The 24868-nt window shown below is 42.3% G+C and overlaps 3 protein-coding genes across 13 annotated transcripts in view; 1 reads left to right on the forward strand and 2 right to left on the reverse strand.

The window, feature by feature from the left end:
- The window catches only part of LOC135935136 (uncharacterized), a 101075-nt gene extending 81588 nt beyond the window's left edge, over window positions 1–19487 (forward strand). For 9 of the 11 annotated variants that reach the window (XM_065477224.1, XM_065477228.1, XM_065477226.1 and 6 more), the window contains 15 exons: window positions 6874–6990; window positions 8635–8693; window positions 9216–9277; window positions 9354–9442; window positions 9934–10039; window positions 10104–10258; window positions 10318–10401; window positions 11732–11828; window positions 13152–13396; window positions 13516–13629; window positions 13685–13919; window positions 14763–16229; window positions 16740–16847; window positions 16900–17019; window positions 17270–19487. In XM_065477224.1, coding sequence (XP_065333296.1) covers window positions 6874–6990; window positions 8635–8693; window positions 9216–9277; window positions 9354–9442; window positions 9934–10039; window positions 10104–10258; window positions 10318–10401; window positions 11732–11828; window positions 13152–13396; window positions 13516–13629; window positions 13685–13919; window positions 14763–16229; window positions 16740–16847; window positions 16900–17019; window positions 17270–18229 — 4018 coding nt within the window. In that variant the 3' untranslated portion in view covers window positions 18230–19487. The remainder of the gene's footprint in view (window positions 1–6873; window positions 6991–8634; window positions 8694–9215; window positions 9278–9353; window positions 9443–9933; window positions 10040–10103; window positions 10259–10317; window positions 10402–11731; window positions 11829–13151; window positions 13397–13515; window positions 13630–13684; window positions 13920–14762; window positions 16230–16739; window positions 16848–16899; window positions 17020–17269) is intronic. The other 2 variants (XM_065477230.1, XM_065477231.1) reach the window with 2 other exon arrangements.
- LOC135935149 (uncharacterized) lies at window positions 4201–5889 on the reverse strand. Its single transcript, XM_065477262.1, has 3 exons — window positions 5775–5889; window positions 5658–5716; window positions 4201–5597 (listed from the first exon to the last, which is right to left on the reverse strand). The coding sequence occupies exons 1-3, from the start codon at window positions 5828–5830 to the stop codon at window positions 4336–4338; spliced, it is 1377 nt and encodes a 458-aa protein (XP_065333334.1). The 5' UTR covers window positions 5831–5889; the 3' UTR covers window positions 4201–4335.
- Window positions 19488–19516: 29 nt separating the features above from the next.
- On the reverse strand, window positions 19517–24594 carry LOC135935145 (protein HID1). Its single transcript, XM_065477254.1, has 17 exons — window positions 24457–24594; window positions 23896–24109; window positions 23675–23835; window positions 23559–23612; window positions 23336–23504; window positions 23030–23277; window positions 22769–22978; window positions 22622–22712; window positions 22445–22570; window positions 22284–22388; window positions 22066–22230; window positions 21689–22012; window positions 21177–21319; window positions 20970–21068; window positions 20707–20876; window positions 20493–20651; window positions 19517–19984 (listed from the first exon to the last, which is right to left on the reverse strand). Exons 1-17 carry the CDS (start codon window positions 24520–24522, stop codon window positions 19921–19923), a joined length of 2568 nt encoding a protein of 855 aa, XP_065333326.1. The 5' UTR covers window positions 24523–24594; the 3' UTR covers window positions 19517–19920.
- Between the last annotated feature and the right edge of the window lie 274 nt (window positions 24595–24868).

Here is a 24868-nt window from a genome sequence, read left to right on the forward strand (position 1 = left end):
GTTGCCAACTAATTTGAAACACTCGTTTTTAACTTTGAGCTGCAAACGTTTCGCTAATTTCTGCTAGAGCTTTTTGCAGCGGTAAGGAAGCCACGGCGCCACGGCCGTGTAGCCGCAAACCACGCACAGGAAGTTTGTCCCTCATGCTTCTGGTTTGAAAGAATCTTTGATGAAGCTTCACTTGACAATTTCCAGTAAGCCGCAAACTTTAAAATTTCCAATATTTTTTAATATTTGGACTAGTCACTAAAACCAATATGGATAAGTTGAATCTATTTTGTTGACTAATTCGTGGTGAAAAACTCAATCCAACTGTGCAATTTAAATTTATTGCGGTGCCACGCTTTTATTTCTAAAGGCACACTGCTGTCTGTTTCTCATCTCAGCATCAACCAAACAAATAGTGCTCATTTATCTGCTCACCGGACTCCTTTCAACCAGAGCCGCGCCACAAAAGACTAAAAAACAAGCGAAAATCCACTCTCAGATCATTAGTATCATTGCAACCGAAGCTGCCCCTGAGTTTGCCAACTTGGCGTGATGATGTAATCAAGCCAGTAGCTCCACGGCACTAAAATTCTAGGCCATCTCCGTTTTCGCTCGGTCGTAATTTTTCTTTTTGTCTTGAATAATGCTGTCTGTTTGATGAATACAAAATTAGAGCAGCTTCTCTCGGGCTGTGTTGCGTAATTATGTTGGCCGCGGCGGTGAACCAACCCTGGCGGCTGGATCTATTTGGCCGGAGTGCTAGGTACACACAAAAACCCCTCATGCATTAAACCAATAACACGATACACCCATCCGCTGTACATTAGTGAGCTAGGATTCAATTTCCATCATTCACCACGGCGACCAAGTATAATTAGTGTCGAGTGTTTCCGTTGATGCATTGATTTCATATCAAAATATTCCTGCTCACAACGAGGGAATTTTGATTGCCCAAATTTCCCATTAAATTATTGATGGTGATAAAAAAAAGCCGAGGATTACGAAAAGATTGGCACGTCAGTTTGAACATTGAAAAGAAAAACTATTTCAGGCGACAAAAAATATCTCTTAGATCATTATTCCACGTCAACAAGACCAATTACTTTCAGAGCCATTTTTCCATTAAATTTAATTGGGATGAAAAAATTCGTAAACAAGTCTGTCGCAAGTGCGAAAGTATTGTTAACTGAAATCAAATCAACCTGTCGCAACGTTTCTTTTTGAGTTAATAATGATATCAATTACGCATATATACGCCTCCTCCGCTACGTGGGAAACCCGATATTTCCCAGCTCTTTGCTCGTCTCTCAAAGGCGACCTTCAACCCACTGGTGTCAAATTGAAATGAATATATACATCAGCCGCTCTTGCATTGGCGAAAATTCGGATGCTGCGAACGAAAGGGGAGCAAACACGCAAGCAAGTGAGATCGGCGGGCATAACGCGCGAGAGCAGCAGCCTTTTTGTTTTTAACAGGAAAATAAATTTCGTACAATCAATAGTGAGCACTAGCTAGTCTGATGTGCTGCGAGAGTGAGTGAGAGAGAGAGAGAGAGAGAGAGAGAGAGAGAGAGAGAGAGAGAGAGAGAGAGAGAGAGAGAGAGAGAGAAGCTAAGCAGCCAAAAGTCGAACGTGCCGGCTGCCTGGAAGTTCGCCGCCCTCCCGCACACCCACCCTTGTTGCCACCACCCACCCACCCATTTTAGTACTGTTTCTTCCTCGTCCTCGACTGAAAACTGGATTCGTTCCAACTAGCGTCCTCCACTGAAAAGTGCACAATGGCAAGGATCATCTGCAGATTGACCATTCTTTGACCTACTCTGGATATAAAATGCACCGAATGGCAACAATCTCGAGGGGGACGCGAGCCACCTTTTACGGCCCATATTTTCGGCTTCAATTGAAACTTTATGGCCCCCACACTGGCGTGCATGCATTTCCTCCTCGAGCCCTCGTGAATACTCAATCGAACTCGATTGACTCGTTTGTTTGGCGTTTTATTTCGCTTCCCCCAAGGCGTTGAAAATTCGATTGGGTGTGAACAAAAAGCGAAATCATGTAAATTTCTCTTACAAAAATGTGAACAAACATTTACAACAATTTTCTGTTACCATCTGCTTAGCGATTAAATTTCACTGGCATTTAACAGGATCACCAAAACAAAGAGAACATGATTCTTCTAATAATAGTGTTTAGCTATTATTTGCAAAACGTTTATTAAATTTAAAATGATAAAGGCATCTTTTTACCCTTGCATATTTGCGGTAAAAACCTTCAGTGTAATGAAATATCGGGAATAGTATATTATATGGTATTGACTATTTTACCATCTCCTGAAGCTTATTTTTATTGCATTTCTAGAGTATGAACCATTAAAATACCAATAACATTTCTTATTAAGCTCAATAATTTCTTGCAGCACATGGTTGCGGTTACATTCCTCTTGCTCTTTTTTGACGGTCCTTTATGTGGAGCACATTCCTGAATTAATGTGTTCCGCCAACCTTATACCTTTTCCCTGCTCGTCCTGTTCGAACGAATCGTATTCGATCCAGCTGGCAACCTGTGCTGTCTCGGCCTGGATGCAGAGAATGCGGTTGTCGCAGCCCGTGCATCCTGTCCGTATGCCGCGGCTGGTTAGTCTGCGAGCGCAGGCAGGTGAATCGACCGGGCACCGCCGGAAACGGATTGCGACCCTCATTTATAATCGCACGATGAACCCGATGGATCGAATTCGGCTGTGGTGGAAGCAAAATAGAATTGTGACGCATGATTCTCCTTTTCCGTCCAGCCTGTTTTACTTGAAGCCGCACCCAGCCCAAGTTTCTCTGCCGAAAAAAGCCCCCCAGTCGGAAACCACAAGCTGCCGCACCGCTTTGGTTTTCCCTCTTTTGTCCGCGGTCCACCGACGCACAAATCCGCACGCAGAATTGTTAAAAAACACGCTTGATGATCGAAAATCGATGTGCGTGCCGAATCTGTTTCGGCGTCTTTCCTTTATTGTCACTCTGGATGCGGAGACGGCAGCGATGTGTGTATACTATAGGACCGCGTACATAATCTCTCTGTGTTATTTTCCTCTCTCTCACTGGGCGGATTTGTCCATTCTCAGGAGACGCATTGGCTGGCTTATTGTCTGTCCATTGACTTGATGATGGCGCGCTGAGTGAGTAAACACGATGTGCTGGACTTTCTACTTTTCTCTGGCTCTCTGCAATACTTAACACGAACAAATCAGTTAAATGCGTACCACAATTTCAATATTATTACTCTCCATTACACAAAGTTTTTAGTTAATAAGTTTGGTGCGAACATCAAAAAAGAATGTGAGGTTGTTTGAATTTAAAAAGCTCGAAGTTTTAGCTGATTTTAAGTACACTAAGTTAAAAATCTTCTTGAAACTTTAATACATGAGGAAACAACGATTCTCCCAGCATTTAATCAGTTTATCAAGTATTTGAAAAATTTAATTCATCTTGCAATTCGTAGTGAACCAAGGATATTAAGTTGCGGATTAAAGTTAATTGGCATATTATCAGGTGGAAATTTAGCCTCTGGCGTTTATTGTACAAACGGGAATTTAGAGGAGCTTTTTGGCGTTCTTTTAAGCACACCGTCAAGGGAACCCAGATTTTCTTGAATAGAGCCACACTACCAACATTTATTTTTTACTCTCGCAGCAGCCTATATCTGCTCGCCGTATCTACTTTTGATTTATTGCTGCGCATCTTCACTCTCCACAGTCGGCCGCGCGACATGTGTGCTGGATGCTGCGGCAGCATTCGCCCTAGATTGACTTTTCTTTTCTTACGTAAGTAATACAGCGAGAGAGCTGCGTTTGTGTTGCTAGCCAGCACGGCCAGCAGCAGTCAGCCTTTGAGTGTAGTATGTCGCATGTTAAACATGCAGATTACGACAGGGGTGGATGCGGGGTGAACGTGACAAGTGAGCAAGCTTTTTGAGTGGGTGGCGAATTGTGCTGATCGATTCATCTGGCTGACTGTGAGATAGCTAACGCCCTCCTTTCTCACTTATAATATTGGGGAATCTTGGCATTTAAATTAATCAATTCGAGCTTTCCATTATTCAATGTTTTTTTTTAATCAGGAAAATGCAGTAAATTGTTACGACCGCAAAATATTTTAGCTTTTCAATTATCTAAAATATGTCTTCAGGAAAGCTATTGCAAAATCAATATTAGTCAAATTTTCTTTTTTTGGGGTAAAAATTTATTTAAAATAGTTTGTTTCACATTTAAAAATATTTATCTATTTGTAGTATTGGTCGCTTTTTATCGAAAGATAGTTTTAATTTTCAGAGGCACGAGGCACATAACGATTTAAAAAATTATTGTAAATTTCCAATCAATCGTTCCAAATCTGCGCGAGCACTCGCATTGTCGCGGTAGATATCCTTGAATTTTGTAAATTGACATTGGTACACTGCGCCCGGAAGCGATTCACATTTTTTGATCACGTCGTTGTAAGTCTTATCAGCCTGGAGGGAATCGGTGTTCAAAGTATTGAATACAACCAGCACTGTGGCCTGGTTTATAGATTCCCTTGCCTTGTAGTACAATTTCCAGAACAGTTTCGGGAGACGGTAGCTTCCTTCAAATGTTGTAACATTGACACAGTTTGCGTTGTTGTTATTTTGGTCTATCCCGCAGTTCATGGGCAAACACAGGTCACCGTGGGTCCCGGTGATTACATTTATCATCTCTCCTGCCAGCTCTGCTGCTTTTCGGACTTTATCCTCAACGACAGACCAAGGGCCGACGTTGACACTTTGCCACTGAGGTGCCACGTTGTAGTAGGTGAATGTCGCATCTTGGTGGTACTTGAAAGAGAAATCTCTGTTGGCCGTGAGGTGCCCCTTGATAAGTCGGAAGGAATACTTTTTCTTGGCGTCCAGTGCCGATGACCCACGGGACGGATACATTTGCGATATAACCTCTCCTTGGGTTAAAGAGGCTACCTGCTTGTCACTCAGGTGACAGGTGGACTTCATCACATTTTTATACCAAACATTGTCTCCGTAACTGGCGGCAACGTCACTGCTAAATTTGCTGAAAGTGACGAAATTGTCCTTTCTGTCTGGGCAAGCCACGCTGTTCACAGACGGTTGCTGGGTTGCTCGAGTGAAAATGGCGTTCCAGTTCTCGTCAATAATTCCGTCCAGGATTTTCACTTTGAAATTTCGCTGTCCCTTCACCTCAAAAGAAAGAAGAAATGGCCTTATCAGATTATTGGCTTGTTGGATCTCCGAAAATTCGACTTTCTGCTCTTTGGTGCATGAATCTTCAACGATAGGTGTGTTGACCACTCTCTGACCTGGCGAGTCGACAAAGCGTCCATTGAGGCACGTGGCTTCAGCGTATGTTGACTTGCGCCGCAATAGCTCACTATTCTTCCCAGTGCACGCAACGATCACCTTTTTTCCATTGGGCACAATCATCTGAGCACATTTGGCGACTTTAGTAGAGCATTCACCGCTCGGAGGGTACAGGACGGAGTAGGGTCCATCATTCGTGTCAGGGTCGATGTACAGTGGCCGAGCACGATTGCAGAGGTCCTCCTCCCAAACGCAGTTCCGGATTGATGGTATTTCTGTGCAACGATCACATTTTTTAATTTTTTGAATCCAAAAGAACTATTATACTAACGTACTTGGTTGTGGTAGTGAGTCAGCTATGGAGCCTCCTTGTCGCTTCTGACCTCCTGCATTGCTGAAAGATCAATTAAATTGCGTGTGAGCGATTAACATTATAAAGCAAAAACTTTTACCCTTGAGAAGTGCATAAGAACAAAAGAGACAGCACAAGCAAAAATTTCAAGCCCATATTGAATGCTATCGACGAGTAGAGTGAAAGTCGCTCCCCACGCTCATTGCTTTTATATTGAGGGCGATACATGAGATAGATAACCTTTGACTTCATATCAAATGTCAATAGCAAAAAATTGCTCTCTATATGTTTGACTTTGTTATCGAATAACTTTATTTGTAAGAATAATGTCTCAACTAAATATTTTTCGAATTCATTGATTGAATTGGTGAACCTGTTTACAAAGACATATATAATAATTTTGTTTTCATTTCAAGTTGTCATATTTTTTAAGTTATATCCAAAGAAGTCATCCCAAGAGACTAAAAATATTTTTTAATCCATCAAATAGTTATTAAGCTTTGAACTTCTTCAAAATCATTGGGCGTTTTTGTTAAGAGTGCGTTTGCATTAAAAGTACTGATTTAAGTTACACGAAATAAATATTTTTAACTTTTTCTTACCTGGCATATATATTTCCTATAAATAATGTATATGGAACAAAGAACAATTTTATTGAGATTATAAATTTCACTATTGTGTCTTTTGTTGCTCCTTTCTGATGATGATGGTTTTGTCAAATTGCCTCCAATTAATGTTGATAATATTTTTCCTGTCTCTTTTAAGCCTAACGAAAATTAGGAACATTGAATAGATTTAAATGTTTGCACCATTTACTTGCTTAGGTCAATACAATACAAGTGCCTATGCAAATTTAATTAACGGAGGACCGACTCATATACGGGTCCACCGCTCGAGACCAAGTAATACTAAACACAACTGGGGGCGAAATGTATATCTGTATATCCTAAGCCGACCACGGGCTTAATCGATGCACATTCCAAGATCGCGCTCGGTAGAATTCTCACCAACAAAGTTGGTGTCGTTGCCACACAAAGTCCGTGCGTCTCTCGCCAAGGGTGCAATTAGGCGGTGGTCGGGCCGTTGGGGCTGGGTGGCGGGGTGGTGTCGGCGGCCCGTGTGTACTCCGCGGGAGAACACGCGCCCGCTCAATTTAACCCTTTCTCATGCTTTGTGTGTTTGTCGGTGGCGACCTTTAGGGGTGGAGGGTCCGCTCGCAATAGCACCGGCGTTCCGCACGCTAACAATCCCCACCCAATAGCTCAGCCAAGGAGAGGTCTCAGATCACGCCTGCTCCAGTTCAACTCGAACAATGGGTCAGTAAAAAGCAATAAGTAGCCGATTCGAATCGATTTTGATGTTTTTTCTCCGTTTAATTGCTCGCCGGATCCAAAGCTGTCAAACACGGAACCTCTTTGCTAATCTCGAGCGTTTAGCCTCGCTCCTAATCCGTCTTGCGCGCGTCGCTCGCTCTGGAAGGCCATATGAGGAAGCTGCTTTTTCCTTCCTTGTATATTCTGCACACCTTAAGTATATTTAAGGTTGCTTCAGTACTGTTTACCGCAAAAGTTTCTTAGCACCGAGTTTTAATAGCTGGCTCATCAGAGCTAAATTAATGATAGAAAATATTTTTTAGATTTATATCTTTCGTGTGCGAGAAAAACTGAAGCTCGTCTTTTACGGCGGGATGTAGAACTTGCATATTTCGCTTGATTATTTTTCTCCTCCTCCTATCGCTCTACTATGTAATATCCATAAGAATGAGGCCTGCAGAATAATATTTTCTCATATGTTAATTTAGTCTGCCTCCTCGTGCTGACAATTAAAGGAACGGTTCTCTGGCTTTCGTTTTTGATGATTTTCAAACCAAAAAATTAAAAAATTCTACTGTCCCAAATTGGCAAGAGATTTTTAAAAATTCCATGCATGCAAAAACTTTTAATTTACACGTCAATAGTGTGAGCAGATTTTACTAACTTGGTCACTCTTGAATTCAGATAAAATTTTGAAAAATTTCAATATAAATCAAGGCTGAATAATTTTAGGTTCTGAAATCTTGACAGAATGTATTGGAGGATCCTGAAAAATTATTTTAACTTATAACGTTTACCTCCTTTTAGCTCATTTTGTATGAAAAAAGCTCAATCTGCTCCGCGCTTTCACCATTGAAAAATTATTTATTTTCCGCTTGAACTGATGCGCGACCCCTTTAATTCAAGTTTGCTGTTGTTTTTATTCCACCGTCTCAGGCGCCGAGGCGAGCGAGGAGTGAGCCAAAACTTTTGCCATCAACGCTGAGCGGCGAGCGCAAGCCCCGTGCAAAATAACGAGCTGCGAAATTTATTCTGTGTGTTAGCTCTCATCCTCTCGTGTGGCTGCTCTATATGGGTTTGGAGGCTGTTCGTTTGCGAACCGTGTAGAAAAGAATGATATCATTCGGCGTTCGACCCGCAACTCCTTTCATAGGGCTGCGTCGTGTGTCGTTTGCAAGCACTTTGACCGCCAAAGTTTTCGAACAGCCTTTCAAAAATCCATATTGCGCGAGGGGTCACTGTTCGAAAGCTTTGGAATCGCGCGATTTCTTCATCTCTGAATCTTGCATTCAGAGAGCGAATAAAAAACTCTTGCATCCCATACATTCCTTTCAATTTTCACTGCGTACGCAACCAGAAGGATGTGAAACTCTGTTATTTGAAATTTAAAGTGAAAAGTTCATTGCAGAATCAACGTGACAACTACGAAATTCCTACAAATTTGTTGAGCACATTCAGTTTAGGAGAAAATTCATGAGCAATAAAACTAAAAAGACGCGATTTTAATTTATAATGTTAAATTTATTTGTTCAAATAACGTTGATTTTCGCATCCACTGAGGCTGATGTACTGCATTCATTTTAACCACTCATTCCTACAATTTTTAACCGAATTTTATGCAACTTATTCCCTTCTCTGTTGTTACAGATACATTTTTACAATTGTTAGCTACTTGATAGGAGTTTTTATATTCGCTACCATTGTTGGTGAGTATGCCGCAGAGTGAAGCAAAACACAAAATTGTCGCACGTTCAGCCCCTTTCGTGATTACGTTTATTTATCAGTCGGAAATTAAGTTATCCAGCAGCATGCTGCGTGCTGCGGTCGCGCCTGGCCGTAAAACATTTGAGAGTCCGGCAGCAAGTGCACAAACCAGCAGCACACGATGATTTACTGCCCCGCACGCCCAACGAAACCCAAGCATGTAATTGAGTTGGAAAAACTGTCGCGCAGCCATTTTAACTCGACTGCTGGCGGTAAAATATACCTGTTTTAATCTCTGGAAAATGTGTGAATACCACAAAACGGCTGCTGTGCTCGAATTCGAAATGCATTTTGTTTTAATTTTAATGAAATAAAGATTTACCAGGCCGACCTTTGATAGTAATTTTATAGCTGCATAAGTTGCCCAAATTATCTCAAAGTTAACAGCCCAATCAATGAATAAAAATTATCGGTTCCCAATTTTCCTAGATTTTTCCTTATTAATAAGGTTTCCCCTCTTGCAGGCCAAGTTGGTAATGTGATAACAAATCGCAACGCTAATAGACTGGAATTCGAACGACTGCTTGTGAGTTTCGATTTAATTAGCAATGGCGTGGGTGCCGCCGTCGGGCGGACTGACTAATCAATTATGCAAATGGCAGGACGGAGCAAAGACGTACATGCGCCATCACAAAGTGCCGGGAGATATGAAGAGACGAGTGCTCAGGTGGTACGACTACTCGTGGTCCAGGTGAGTCTGGCTGGCGCCCTTTCGAGATCGCAGCGCCCCTTTAAAGCGGTCTGAGGGGCCTCAACGTGGGTGCTCTCGGCACCCACTGCTCTCCAATTGCGGCCACTCTTTTGCTCGCTCGCGCTTTCCCCCAAAAACTCTTTGTTATTTGGATACTAGCCATGAATGAGCAAAGTTGCGAGAAAATAGCTTCCGCTCTAATTTGTCGCAAAAAGCGTCCGCGCAAATTGTAATTTTTTAGTTCAAAGAATACAGCAACATAATTATTCAACAATTTTATTTCAATTATAACGTTTAACTTTTATCAATTTTATATTTGCTAAATTTCTTATTTTAACACGTCCTAGTTTTTGAAAATTAAAATAAACGTGTTCTTAAAACTCGAGCATCTTTGAAAAATTCAATCATGTCTGTAATGCAAGCTTAATTGAATGAACATGTCAAATTGCCTTGGCGACGCTTTATTGTACAACGTGAAATCGAATTTCCAGGGGGAGAATTCAGGGTGGGGGCGACATCAACACGGCTTTGGGCTTGCTGCCTGACAAGCTGAAGACAGAACTCGCTCTTCACGTCAACCTAAGTGTGCTCAAAAAAGTGAGTGGGCTACCTTTCCGCAATGTCTGCACATATCAAATCACAATAACGTTCTGTCTTGTAGGTGACCATTTTCCAAGAGTGCCAACCAGAATTTTTACATGATCTCGTGCTCAAAATGAAAGCTTACATTTTTACGCCGGGCGACTTGATCTGCCGCAAGGGTGAAGTGGCCAGAGAAATGTTCATCATCGCCGACGGAATCCTCGAAGTTATCAGGTCAGCCTCCCCTCGTCATTTATTTACAGCTAAATAACTTTTTCGGATGTAATTGACAGTGAAACTGGCAGAGTGCTCACCACCATGAAAGCTGGTGACTTCTTTGGCGAAATCGGAATTCTTAACTTGGATGGCCTAAACAAGTAAGTGAAACAGAAAGAAGAATGCTGTCTAAAACGCGTATTCACTTCATTGCATTCAATATCAATTTAAAATTTGAACTTACAAATTTTTACAATCTCTATTGTATAGTTAAATAAAAAAAACGTCATAAATCTAAAGCTCTTTCTTCAGAACGTGTGTCAGTATGCTTTCTCTGGAATGACTTTTTACTGCCGTAGAAGTTCTTAGTAAAAATATCTAAAAGTTTGATCCAGTTAAAGCCGCGTTGCCACAATTTTTGCAGGCCATGTTCGACTCCCACTGCTCTTTTACCCTTTGCATATAACGGCGGCTTATCTCTGTATGGCGGACGGCAATAAAACAAAGTTTCGCGATGAAGTGCACGGAGTCGCAATCAAACTCTCTCGATTTCGATTCGCTGCAATAACAGGCAGTGGGGTCTTTTGTCAGATCGAATCGAGGAGCGAACGGACGAGTGAAAGAGCGGCTGGCTCACCTAGCTAATCCATTGAAAATCAATAAAGCGATGCCGTAAAAAATTATCTTCCCTCTCACAGAGTAAGGCAGCCAAACGGGAGCGTGTGCGTTAATAACACAATAAAAGCCGACTTGTTCGTATACGCGTCGTTGCAAAACTTATTGTTTTTCACTTTGTCTGAAAATCAATAGTATTTCTCCAGCTCCGCTTGATCCAATTTCGGAGGACGCGCGGCTTAAAACTCGTTGTCGTGGTATCTGATGAAATTAAATTCGGCTGCCAGCTTCCGCAGACCAAGATTAGCGTTTCTCTCGCTCTTCTTTCTGGGATATATTTTGTAATGTGAAACCGCCTTCCTCTGTCAATATTGCGCGCTGACTGCTTTGTATGCCCACTAATGGAAAACACACACTCTCACATAAACGGGAGGAGTATATTGAAAAATTCTCCACCGGAGCATAAACTATACCGTTGGTTTAAAAGCTCCTTTGAAGTGGGGCCTAAATCGGATAGGCAGTGATTTTTGGTGGTTTCAAATTGAAGTGAGTGATTTCTGCGTTAATAGAGCGTCAAAATTAGACAGATATAAAATTACTCGGCATTCTTCTCATCTAAGTTATATCATACCTTGCTGCAATGCAGAAGATACTCCCTAAACAATGTTTTGATCCTTTTTATTGTAATTTTTTTATAATACATTTAAAATCATCTTCCTTTTCATTATTCAGTCCCGCGGCTGTAATAGGTTTCCCTTTGATCTTATAATTTCATTGCATAAGTTGTCAGGAAACACTCGTTCAAAAAATATCCCTTTTTGCCACGTAAACTGCAATAATTAGCCCAAATATATAGTGAGGCTGTTTATTTTACAGGCGAACAGCTGACGTCAGGTCCGTTGGCTACTCGGAACTGTTCAGTCTGTCAAGGGAGGACGTCCTCATGGCCATGAAGGATTATCCAGAAGCACAGGTACACCTCAAGTTATGCAATATGCACGGCACAGTTCCGCTTTTATGCTTGCCATCGGGATAATGAGATTGTGCACGCTTGTTTTGGAGCCCGCTCTGCATTATCGCGCAGGGAGAATGAAAACAGGCTGCGCTCTGATATAAGCAGGTATAGGCAATTGGGCCAACGCTGATGCTGAGCACGTTGCCTAACACTTTCTGAAAAATCGATTCTCAGCAGCTTGTGATTCATACCCTTCCAACCAACTATTATGATAAACTTGCGTCTTTAACATTCTTAAAACAAGGCTGGATCATTTTGATCAGAACTCATTTAGCTCTTTACAAATAATTTCGCCATTAAAATTAATTTTAAGATTGTTTTAATAACGAGGATTTAAATTTTCAAAGTTTTAATTTTGGTCAGAAGCAAACTTATTTTGACGATGAAGATAAACATTGCGAACTGATTTTTGAGCACCAAAATTACTAACATTGCTTTTTTCTTCAATCATCCCACATTATACGTGCGGCATAAATGATCATTGATCATATACTTTAGGAAATGGCTGATGGGCATATCCTTAACACGGAAAACACAGTTCGTTGGTTTACAATGGCAACTCTCTTTCTTTTTTGCAAAAAAAAACAAGCTTATCTACTGACTTTGTGTCTCTTTTCAAAGGAAGCATTTTCATCAATTTGTGCGATCATTTCTGGTTTTTCATAAAGTACCAGAACGATTTCAGAAATTTTGAGCAACTTTCTATCAATATATTAATATAATTTAGAGTCATAGTTTATGGAAACCTTGACTGGAGCTGGCAAATCATTTTAAAATTCAATATTTTGCATAAATCTCTTTCTTTTTTGCAAAAAAAAACAAGCTTATCTACTGACTTTGTGTCTCTTTTCAAAGGAAGCATTTTCATCAATTTGTGCGATCATTTCTGGTTTTTCATAAAGTACCAGAACGATTTCAGAAATTTTGAGCAACTTTCTATCAATATATTAATATAATTTAGAGTCATAGTTTATGGAAACCTTGACTGGAGCTGGCAAATCATTTTAAAATTCAATATTTTGCATAAAACTGGTAGGGTAGCATGCTTGTCTCTTCTCAACATCACAAAATTATGAAAAGGCCCACGTTTGTGCATAACCCTTTTTGCACACTTGTGAAGTTTAGAGCATGCAAAGTTTAGCTGCAGCTGCTGAATCAACAATTTCGCATCGCGATTAGATAAATATCTCCTGGCGTGAGCTGCCCCATTGTTGAGCGGGCTTTTGTCCGTCCTCCTTTCTTAAACGGCTTGAGTTTCTGATCTCGCGCGTGTTATTGAAGGAAATACTTCAAAGCCTGGGTCGCAAGCGGTTGATGGAGGCGCGGAACGTGAACAAGAGTGGCAAGGCGGTGGCCCGCTCCGCGTCCAAGAGGAAAATCTCGGTCGAGAACGCAGTGGGAGGAGCAGGAGTCGCTGGCGCGGCGGGGGACAGTAGTGACAGCACCGGCAAGAGGATCGTCGACAAGATTCGCAGCGACGTTAAAGGGCTAAAAAATGCGCTCAGAAAAAGCAGAAGGAGCACAAGGTAAATTTATTATTGTGTTCACACCAAACAATTAAAATTTTTAACTTTATCGAACGTGCATTTATCAAAGATGACCAAAAATTCCCTAAACCTGAACGCACACATTTTTAATTTAACAGTCGAAGCAGTAAAGAAGACTCGATAGAGCTACAGCCTCTTACCAAGGACGGAAAAAGTGTCGATTACACAAGTAATTCCAGTCATAAGCCGCCAAAAATCAAGAAACTTCTTTTGTAAGAGCTGCAGTGGCCCAAAGAGACGAGCACGCTAAACTTTACCCTCCCACAGACGATCAATCAACGTGGACTCTTCAACCAGCCACGAGAGCAACAGTGGCCCTTCCACGTCATCGGGTAAAGGCATGTTGCGTCGGATGACCAGGGTAAAGAGCGACGAGGCAGCCGAGCCACATGAACATCCTCCAGCAGAGGTGATTGGCGCCGGTCTACCCTTGATTCAGCGGCTGTTGTTGCTCAAAGCCAAGGAGGACCGGGAGGACAAGACAAGAGAGCAGGATCACCAGGTATTACAGTACAAGCACACACGCAGCACCAAAACAATGAAATACAGATCTCTTTACTCTATTTATCTGTTCGAATTATCTCATTTCAACTTTTTGGATTCAACATAAGGTTTTTCTGTCGCTTTTTGTGTTAACATGTAGGAAAGATTCATCCAAATAGAAAATCTTAATTGCCCAAACCATTTAGGAAAGCTAGAAATTTGATGTTGTCTCAAAGTTAATTGACGCAGCACACTTGCTCGCATTCTTGAGAGTGGAAAATTGGCACCGAATTTTCCATTTTCCTGATTGCAATTCACTTAAGCTGCTTCCCACTCAATTCCGTGTTTTGGCAAATTGATGTTTAGGACCAATTATGTTAGTGATCAGTCAAAATCATAGGTAACTATCCTACTTTTGAGGTTAATTGGATCTAAGTAGCTACATTCACTAAACAGCTTAATCACTGTTATTGTTCACTCTCAAGCAGAACTTTCCTGTGTGTCAAACCATTTCTTAACTACTTTAATATTTTTATTTTGAAAGAAAAGATATTGTAAAAGTCAATATAAATTGTTTTACTAACTGTGATAAAATTTTAATTTTCACGAGTAATTTAATTCAAATCTCTGGAGACATTAACCGCTTACAAATTTTAAAGTTATGATTGAATTTTTCAGAGTTAGAAAAATCATTTGGTTTTCATGTTCTTGATTATTTTACTCTCTTCACAATCTACACACAAGAAACCCAGAAAAACTACTGGTTAGAACAGATTAGTAGCACAAAATCAGTCACACACACACAAACGAAAACACACTTGGTATGAGAGCAGTTGGTAGACGCGCACCATGTACTTTTCAGGTGTCAGCGCCCAAGGTCATCAGCCCGCCTCCCCCTTCGCCCCCCAAGGTTAGCACAACCCCCGCAGCAAGTGCGGCGCCCCCCAAAGCCCCCTCCGGGCTGCCCCTGATCCAACGCCTCCTCTCCCTGAAGCAGCAACAGCGCGAAGAGGCGACCCACAAACTTGCCGCCCCCGCTGGCCCCAAGTCGCCGCCGCCACCAACCACAATAGTCACACCACCCCCGGTAGCGTCACCGACGGCTGTTGCTTCGCCCGTGGCCGTAGTTCCGCCACCCCCACCAATCCCGCCAACAGTCATGCCACCTCCGCCGCCTCCTAACGTCGTAGCAGCATTGCCCCCAAAGCTAGTACCGTCGCCGCCACCGCCCCCGAAAGCGGCGGCCTCGCCACCCCCGACCGCAGTAGTATCGCCGGTGCCACCCCAGTCAAGGTCGCCGCCCCCTCCACCCCCGCTGCCGAAGCTCCCGACAATAATCAAATCGAGCGCCACCAAAGTGGCCGAGGAGGCGGCCCAGCCGCCTCCCGCGCCGCCTCCACTACCACCGAGAGCGGCGAGCGAGCAGAAACCACCCGTCCCGGCCCGTCCCGCGCCCCTAGAAGCTCCCAAGCCCCTCGCTAGCGAGTTTGGCCCCGTCCCACCCCCTCCGGCGGGCTCGATGCGCGGTCAGAAACCCAGCCTGCTGCAGCTGAAGCAAGACACCAAATTCTACATGTCGATCGACGACCTGTCGCCCGAGTACTCGGGCCTGCCGTTTGTCAAGAAGCTGAAGATTTTAAACGAGCGGCAGAAGCTGGCCGAGTTGCAGGAGTGCGTGCAGACAGGTGCCGTGCTGCGCAGCTCCAGCCTCGACAGCGCCGCGTCTAACGCTCACCGTTTTCCCGCAGTGGCCCCGCCGAGACGCGCGCAGTCCGAGGCCCTCGACATCGGCCACGGCATGCGGCGACGTGGTATCGCGCCGCCCGCGCCCGACCTCGCGCTCACGCTGCGGATGCTGCGCTGCGAGAGTCCGTCGACCCCGCCGTCACCCGAGAGCAACGAGACCGAGGAGCGCCGCAACCTCAAGAGCATCCTCAAGAAGCTGTCGTCGTCCAATTCGTCCGATCAGGACATTGACTCCGCCCAGAAGTCGCCGACAACCACCAAAATCGAGTTCCGCAAGCTGCTGCGGGCGCAGACCGTCGAGGGCTACGCGGCCCGTCACAGCAAGTTCGCCAAGAGCGTCACCTTCGGCCGCGAGACGGTGCAGTCGCCGCCCGTAGGAGAGACCGCCGGCACTCGGTCGCCAGTGCCGCCCAGGATCCAAGACGCAGAGTCCCCCACACACGACCCGCTGGCGGTCAAGGCCAAGATGGGCTTCCTGTTGCCCTCGCTCATGATGTCGCAACAGCCCAACGAGCTGCGAAAAGAGGAGGAGTTCTTCGGTGATATCATTTCAGGAATGAAGCAGGTCATCCAAAGCCACTTGGTGAGATTTGTCACTTTGCTTCTATTCTTCTATTTGCCTTAACGAAAGCCAAAGCTTTTCAGATCGAAAATTCCTCAAATATATGGATAACGAAGTTTGAATTAATAATTATTGTTTTTGTTTTGCAATTTTTTGCAGTGTCTATGATTTAACATAAAAAATCCCACATTACTTAACGACAAAAACACAAATACACTCCTTGTCAAACCCCTATATTTCTAAACAAGCAAGTGCATAATTAAAATTAAGTTGTATATATATATATGATAATGTATTGAGCTTGGTCATAAAATATTCAGTTGCCACATTAAAATAACCAGACGTACATCTCACCAAAAATAAGAATTAATTATTATCATATATAAGTTTAATTAAATTGTACTTTTGACAACTTTGGTGCCTTTACTGTTGAGTCCTGCAACTTTTTACCATCTTAACTAGATTTGCATAAAAGCATGTCTATAAGTTTAAAACTGAGATAAGCATTTACTGATTACAAAATAACTTTAGGAGGAGGTCCAAAACAAGTTCCAAAAGCGATTCCAGTCGTTGGAATTGGAAGTGCAAAGAAGAGATGAAATAATATCCCAGCTGCAAAACAGAATTCAGGAGCTGGAGGTTGAAATGATATATTGTATATTGCTTCTGCTAACCAATAAATCATTTTTAGGGTGCTCCTATTCCTAACGGCTGTCCAGAGGAAGAAACGCAAAGAGTTGTGAGAGGTGGAAGTAGTGAGGAGGGTGACATTTCAGACCAAGAAGAAACTTTTACAGACCATCCATTCATGGTATAAAATTAAAACATTACTGAATGAATAAACCCTGTCACATAAAACAGCTGTGAACATTAAACTCCAACGGAATTTTTTTTAGAGGCGATTGATTTCAATTTATTTTTCACTTTTTGCGAGTTCCATACGCCCAATTTGCAATATTTTATTTAATTTTCTTCAATCTATATATCGACTAAATGTTGGCAATATCAACATAAATATTTTTCAAAGTTAGTGGTCTCATGTAAATCATGTGTTTATTTAGCGCGGCGACTCCGTGGACACAGTGATATCGCCGTCCGGCTCGCCAATTCCACAGGACTCAAGCGATGAAGAGGCTGACATGGAAGTGAGAATGCGTAGTGGAATGTTGACCAGAAAAACAGAGGACCGGTGCTCGTGGGAGGAGCACGCCGAAGAGGAAGCAATGGAGATGATGGAGTTGCCCCGTTCGATGAGCCCTCAGTCACTGTGGCACGTCAGCGTGGACATGCCGTCATCCTCGTCCAGCTCATCATCACGCAGCAGTTCGTCGTCGCCGATGTCCTCGCCCCCTGGCCACAACCAAGACTGGGAAGTGCAAATGCTGGCCGACGAACTGGATAGACGCGACCAGAGACAAAAACTCGAGGGAGAGCTAGCTGAACTGACGGGCCAATCAAAACTGTCCAAATCTGAAATTGACATCCTGGAACGCATTCTTCAGGAGTCCTCGCGCAAACGCGGCAGGGTAAAAACCCTGAGCTTTGACGAGGACGCGCCGGTGGTCACCAAAAGCAGCCGCGGACGAAAGCGGACGACCAGCGAGTGCGTGGGACGCAAAACTACCAGCGTGGAGCACCTCATCTCTCGCTCAGACACCCTTAGGTCTAGCATCCTGAGAAACCGGCTGCCTCGGAGAGAGGAACGCGGGGGCTCGGTGTCTTCGTGGCTGCACCGGAGGGACTCCACCAGCCTCGGCAAGCAGGTGCTCAACGCGCGGTCCCTCGAGGAGCCCATTCCGCAGACCTCCGAGCAGCCGCCAACGAGGGGCATCAGGAGCTCCTCCATCGGCCACCTACCCTCCGGCCGGGGCATCTTCACGTCCCTGTCGCGCCTAAGACTGTCCACATTGTCGCATTCCATTCGGGGGCTGACGTCGAGAGCGTCAGCCACGTCAGACCCTGAGAGCGCCGTCGCCACTATCAGCCAGGCGCACCCGCCGTCGACGTCGCACGAGTCCTGATGAGCAGCACAACCCACACAACCTCAGACCTGACCACGCACGTTCCGCCGCGCATGCCACACTACTGCTGCGTCGTTTTATAAGCAATTGCTGTGTTGTTATATATGATGAAGAGGGCAATATTTGTCAAACTTTAATAAGGGTATTCAGCGAGCATTTTTGGCAACGGTTTGTCTGGCTTGATTTGTAGGACTGTGAATTTTAGTCCGTTTCCCTCCACTAAATGATCTCCAACCAAAATATGCGTGAATCTACAGCTCATGCATGATTTATTATGTCCTGGGGAAATAATTAAGGAAGTTGTTCATTTGCAAGAAATAGAAAATTAGAATATCAATGGGAAATTGTCTAAAATTTACACACCTATTGCTTTGAATTTAGTTTTTACACTTCTTCATCCTTTCCTGCGTAAAATTATGTCAAATTTGAATGTAAAATAATGATGAAAAGAGTGCATCACTTGAAATATGAGGGAAAATTTTACGCTGATCGAACTCTTGTTGCTTCTTCAACTTTTATATCTCGTCAGAATCATCTTTCACTGCGACTTTTAGATTCTATGAAAATAAAACAGGCAGCGTAATTTGCGGTGCGTGATTGTGAGGGTGAATTGTGTAGTGTTAATATATACATTGCGTGTATGTACACGCGCGCAGTCTTAATTGTAGCGAATAAAGGAGGGAGCGCACACATTTTATGAATATTAATTATTGCTATAAAGTGTGAAGGGGAGAAAACAATATACAGGAGGGGGAAAAATATGTTTATAATTTTATCACATTGCAATATGGTGCCTATACAGAAAAAAAATAAAAATCAATATGAGTGATGTTGAAAAAGAAAAAGGGAAAGAGTTTCTCGACCTTGTGGTCGGCTGCACTAGATTATTGAAATAGAAAAAATGCATAAACAGATGAGTAACACAATAAAAGTGCGGAGATACAAGCAACACCATGACGACGTTTGTTGGCAATTACATAATTAAGAGTATTTATTGTAAAATGAAATCGTTTTATCAAATCTATTTATTAGTTGTTGATCACTAAAAATCACAGAAAACACGGAAGAGTATATAAATTTATGATCATGCACTCGGCCAAGTGGGGAATCAAAAGGTAATAATGAGAGTTACCATAAAAATATTATATCATGTTGGCACATTCATCAGAATTGCGTTGATTGCAGCAAGATAAACTTGACATGTTTGTTATACGTTTCGAAAGTAATAAATGAAAACAAGATTATTTCGAGCATAAAATCGACTGGTATTTTAATGAAACAGAGTAATTTTCATTTTGACTGAAATTGCTGTTTATTTGATATACTATTTATATTTCGTTAACCCTGAATAAATAGTGCAAATTCAGGTTCATTAGAGAAAATAATCCACATATACGCCTCTTAAAATCACACAGAGATCAAAGTTAATTCAAATATGCATATACCAAAAAAGGGTCCAACGATTTTAAATATAAATGCAATGAAAGAATGTAAAAATCAAATATTGTCACAAAATTTAACACCACAAAGGTCACATTATCACACACAACATCGATCTGTTAATACTTTATCTTGATAATTTTATGTGGTAAATAAATATATAGAAGTTCTTTAGTTGTCGACTACTTTGGTTGGTTACCATCAGAACTGAAGCGATAGTTGTTTTAAGTTCATTCGAAGCTTGGAAAAATTTACACCCGTTGTATTTCAAACAGCTTGACGTCCGTGTTGTACCAGATTGGGGGATCAACGTTTCTACAAATGCACATATGAATCCAATTAGAAAACCATCAATGAGAAAAAGTTAAAATTAACATTAACGTGACAGGAAACTGGACATGAACAACAACTTGAGACAACATTTGTTGCTGGCACAGTCAAGTTGCACTTTTGCATTACTCAAAGTCAGAACTGTCACGTTCACAACATTAATTGATTGAAAATTAATAATTTCGAACTTGCGCTACTTTGCACGAATTTTAAGAATATGTTACTTTGATTGGAATTTTAAAAATAAATATTAAATCAGTACGAGTTGCAACTTATTAGTTGTAAGAACATTCTAGGAGTGTGATGATTTTATTTGAGGACCAGGCAGATAATAAGTGCAATTAGTTTGCTGATTTTGAGCTTCATCAAGACAAGACCAACATAAAAGTTAAAAAAAAATAATTTACAGCATTTGCTGAAGTTTAAATACCCGCTTTCTCTGAACTCTAGCAGGTTTTCTTGTAGGCAAGTTGGGAAGAAAGTAAAATTTTACCTCAGGTAAATCACTCCCCACATGTAGGTCCTGAACCAGCTGGTTGTGCCCAAATTTGCTTGGTACTTCCTGATGAGAATCGGGTGGGGAACTGGAAGTAGGCCCACCAGAGTACCGTGCTGCAAGAACTTGAGGATCTCACTCTCATCTGTCAGCCCCCTATTATTTGAACAAGAAATTACTCTTACAACTAACTTTGAGTCAATTTGCTTACTTATCAATGCAGATTTTCTCAACCTGAGGAACAAGGACCTGCAGAAGGCGCATGATTGTCTGCAGGGGTAGCTTGCTCTTCCAGCTGTACACCCATTCTGAGGTGGGGTTCCACTGCTGAGTGCCCTGTGTTGGAGAGGAACTTCCCTCAGTCAATTGCAAGCTGCGGCGCTGCACCCAAAAAGCGCAATTTTTTGATAAAACAATGACACATCTTGAGGCGGAAGCAAAACAATGCTAATCAAATTAAAAATGATGGCTCACCAAGGATTGCGCTCTTTTTAGGCTGCTTGAAGTTGATCCAGACTCACTGCCCGTCGGACTAGTCTTTCTGGTGCGCTGTGAAACTCCATCAGTTTCCTCCTGAAATGATTGATTGAAATAAAATTGGGCAGACCCACCATTGCGTATCATGGATATATAAGACTGTTGAAAGAAAACTTAAGATGACAGAACTCAAAAAGTACATACAGTGATGGGCAGCAAAGAAGTCTCAGCACTTTTTGGCTGAGAGGGCAGCTCACTATCAGGACCCAACAAAGAGCCAACAGTCAATTCATTCAACTGGCACGACGAAGGATGGGCAGACTCTCTCTCGGTAATTTTCTCAATGCCTGATTGAAGAAGATTAAATATCATAAATTAATTGTTGGTATAAGGTAGTGAAGGCAGCTGCACTTTAGGTTTTCATAATTTTCTGTTTAAATTAGAAGCAGCTACCTTGTTATATAGCTTACTGTTTATTTTTCCATATTTTATTTCTTCATTGACGATTAAAATCAAAATTTCAAGAACAATGATAAATTAGAATTTTCAGCAACAAAGCTCTCTAGATAACATACAAATACTCCTGATTTTAAAAAGTAATAAAGTGAACTAAAATGGTCCTTTGAACAATGCCTATTCCAAATTTTCAAACTTTCTTTGAGAGCATTCTAATTTTCAGCAAAATTTAATGGATATAGAAAAAAAACAAGAGGTACCTGGAGTGGCAGGTAGTGTGGCTTTCAGAGTTCCAGGTTCAGCTGGCATGGCTGGACGAGAACCCTCCATGGCCTCCTCCTCTTCTGTCGTCCTATTTTGATCTGCTTCTGGGGCACCTTCACTTTTCACTTCTTTGCTTTCTGATGTTGCAGGCACATTTGACGATGGAGTCGAAGGGCGGCTCATAGCTGGGATCCTGGTCTTGCCGTGCATCGAGCGTCTTGTCAGAGACCGATTAATGGTGACATAGTCAGATGGTAGGTTGGCCAATGAATGGAACACCTGTCTCTTACGGATGATTGTATAGACCAAGTTGGAGTTGCCTGGTCATAATGATTAAAATTAATTTGATATGAGAGCTCTGACATGATTTTACCATCAAACTGGTACTGGATGATGTTGTTGAAGATTTCTAGTAAGAAAAAGACAAGGTGGTGGTTCGTGGGTGCGGAGAACAAGAACCAGGGTGTGCTGAAGGCTTCTAGCAGGTGCAGTAACTTAGTGCTGGCAACCATTGACAAAGTCTTCAAATATGGCGAAACTGGAATATGACACAAATGGTATTAAATATTTAGCAAGTAAGGAAAAATTTACCATTCACTAAAATTGTGAGGAGGCAATCAAAGAGAGGCTGCAGTCTCTGGTGGCCAGTTGTGATTATCTTGTGAAACACAGTAATCAGCAGGTCGGCGTGTGTGCCTGCATTTTAGTGATAATGATTTTCTGGAATTTCTCAAAGGTCAGCATATTCTCACCTGTAAACACTGGAATGTCCATAGGAATAGTTGCTGTGTAAGGCTTGTTTAGCCTGACTCCAAAATTTCTCTCTCCACTCAGGAGCAGCAAAATAAAAACGCCAATATGCATCAAGCCAACTCGAGCTGAAAATCAGACTGTCAGATTTTTGTAAAGGCATTGATGGTAAAATCTACATTGGTCTGCTCTTGAATCGTTGAGATGATAGAGGATGGGAACAAGAATGTCCAAGACGTCACTGCTTTTCAGAACAAAGTACAGGAATTTCTGAATAAAAGATAAATCAAAATCAAGAGAACCAATGTGATGTATAATTGAATTACTTTGTTGTAATCACAAAACTTCCAGAAGAAGATCAGAAGCTCCTGATGAAATGAAACTTTCTTTGTTGAGTTTGGTAAGTACGTCTGGGCAAGCGGGTTGTTTAAAAGTCTGGTGAAGCCTCTGAGAACAAAGCCAAAGTCTTCATCTCGGTGGATGCGCGAGAGGTAGTTGATGAACAAGTTGTCCTGATTCGCATTCTGCTGTGATTGCTATACACAGTTGGTTGTGAAATAATTCTCAAAGTCCAATTTAAGACTCACATCTGCATTCGCACTAGAGTTGGGTAGTCCCTCGTGGTCTAGAGTAGCGATTAAAATCTGCAGGGCGGTTTCCACAAGCGGTTCCCTGGAGTCATTGAAAATAAGGTGGTTGTACGGCACCAAGCCAAGTCCAACAGGATCGTAACTGCAGCACACATTCAGCAAGGAGGTGAAAACTGGCAGGGCGTGCCTGTTCTCAGGAGAGGTGAAGTGGGACACCCATCGATTCACTTGGCCACTTCCACTGTCTGCATCGGAATATTTAAGATTCAGATCGTATCACAACTTTTAATTTAAAATCCTTACCAGAAGGTTCATAGTACATAGTTTCACTGAAACAGGTCAAAAGGAGCTTCAAGAGCTCTGTCCTGTTAGAATCATGTGCTGCATTATAAGGCAGGGACAGAGCTGCCCCCACCCCACTCTCCCAGATGAATTCACAGCTGTCAATGGCATTCAAATCCTCAGCTTTGTCCTACAAATTTCGAGTAAAACCAAACATGAATGCACTTAAAATTAGATTGCTTACTGGGCCAGATTTCCTGCTGGCAGAAACAGTGAAGTCTGGACAAAAGAGCAAATCCTGTGAATGAAATTGTTAAAATTATCTTCAGTTTTATCCCTATCGCAGAATATCCAGCTTACACAAATGGCATTTAGCAGCGAATGAGCCAGAGGAGTGGCGTGTTCATTTTCGTAATTTTGCCCCTTTTCTGATGGCAAGCTAGTCCAAAAGAATCCTCGCCAGTCAGGGTCCTCAAAAATGTAAGGCAGGACCCGCGTCAGCAGTCGTACGCAGTTCAGGACTGTCGACATATAATTATGACTTGAGCCACGATATTTTTAACCATAAGAACAAATGGAACCTGTCTCATGGTCTTTTTGAGTTCTGCAACTCGAGTCGACGGCTGCAATTAGCCTTTCTACGGCTTTGTAACACAACGTAGCCAAGTTTTGAGGCGCTTCTACTCGTAAAGCTCGTATCTCTGCTGCGGGAACAAGGGTAAACACGTCCTGCACGCTGTTCAGGTTTTCGCTCCAGAACTGGTTCCAAAATGCATCGTCTGTGGCTTCGATGGGCTAAAATTGACGAAGGAGATGAAACAAAGAAATTAGAAAGGATTAAATTCCAATATACTTCCAGTGAGCAGAAAAATGTGTGCTTTCGAATCCGGTGGAGGTTAAATTTTAATTAACCTTATTTCAAAAGATATGCTAATTATATTTAGTTTGTGTGTTTAAAACAGACGAGTTGTGACGGTCGCAGAAAGCAAACAACGCACTTTTTGCATCCATCTAAAACTTGTTAAATAAATGATGTACAATAGCACACAAAATTGTTTTTACGAGTAAGGTGCAATTTAAAAATGAATCATGTTCGGTGTAAAATGAATGTAGTTGTGCATTTATAAGCAAATCGGTTTTACCTGAGATTTCGATGTTAGCTGAATAACAGCTTTTCTAAAGTTTAATTTTGTGTCCGTGTTTCCCATCTTTGTTGGCCTCCAATCTTCACAGCTGGCACTTGACTTGACACATAAGTGCAAACCAAAGACACGTGCACCAGCACCCTCTGTCTCAGTAACCTGGTACTGCAATTTTTGAGCCTCAAGCGCGCGTTGTGAAATTTTGCACGGCTCGCACGGCTGCATTACATAATAATCATAATAATAATAAATATACTATACATATTAGTGTATGAGTCGTAAAATTTTTAAAGGTCTCACAATCAGTCATGTGATATTAAGCGGCGGCTGGCTGAACCCAGCTGCAGTCGAATTCTTGGCCGGCGGCTGCTGATCAATTTTTTTCGGTGGCTTGCATCGTGGCTGAAAATTT

The sequence above is a fragment of the Cloeon dipterum genome, chromosome 2 (assembly GCF_949628265.1).
Source record: "Cloeon dipterum chromosome 2, ieCloDipt1.1, whole genome shotgun sequence".
Classification (NCBI taxonomy): domain Eukaryota; kingdom Metazoa; phylum Arthropoda; class Insecta; order Ephemeroptera; family Baetidae; genus Cloeon; species Cloeon dipterum.

Bases quoted from the DNA above. Each gene is read 5' to 3' on its own strand.
- LOC135935145 (XM_065477254.1), bottom strand. From the start codon at position 24,522: ATGGGAAACACGGACACAAAATTAAACTTTAGAAAAGCTGTTATTCAG. The intron at 23,278-23,335 runs GTAAGGATTTTA...ATTCCGATGCAG, and splicing joins TATGTACTATGAACCTTCTG to ACAGTGGAAGTGGCCAAGTG. The intron at 19,985-20,492 runs GTAAAATTTTAC...GTGCATTTGTAG, and splicing joins TGGGGAGTGATTTACCTGAG to AAACGTTGATCCCCCAATCT.
- LOC135935149 (XM_065477262.1), bottom strand. From the start codon at position 5,830: ATGGGCTTGAAATTTTTGCTTGTGCTGTCTCTTTTGTTCTTATGCACT. The intron at 5,717-5,774 runs GTAAAAGTTTTT...TTGATCTTTCAG, and splicing joins TTCTTATGCACTTCTCAAGG to CAATGCAGGAGGTCAGAAGC. The intron at 5,598-5,657 runs GTACGTTAGTAT...ATCGTTGCACAG, and splicing joins TGACTCACTACCACAACCAA to AAATACCATCAATCCGGAAC.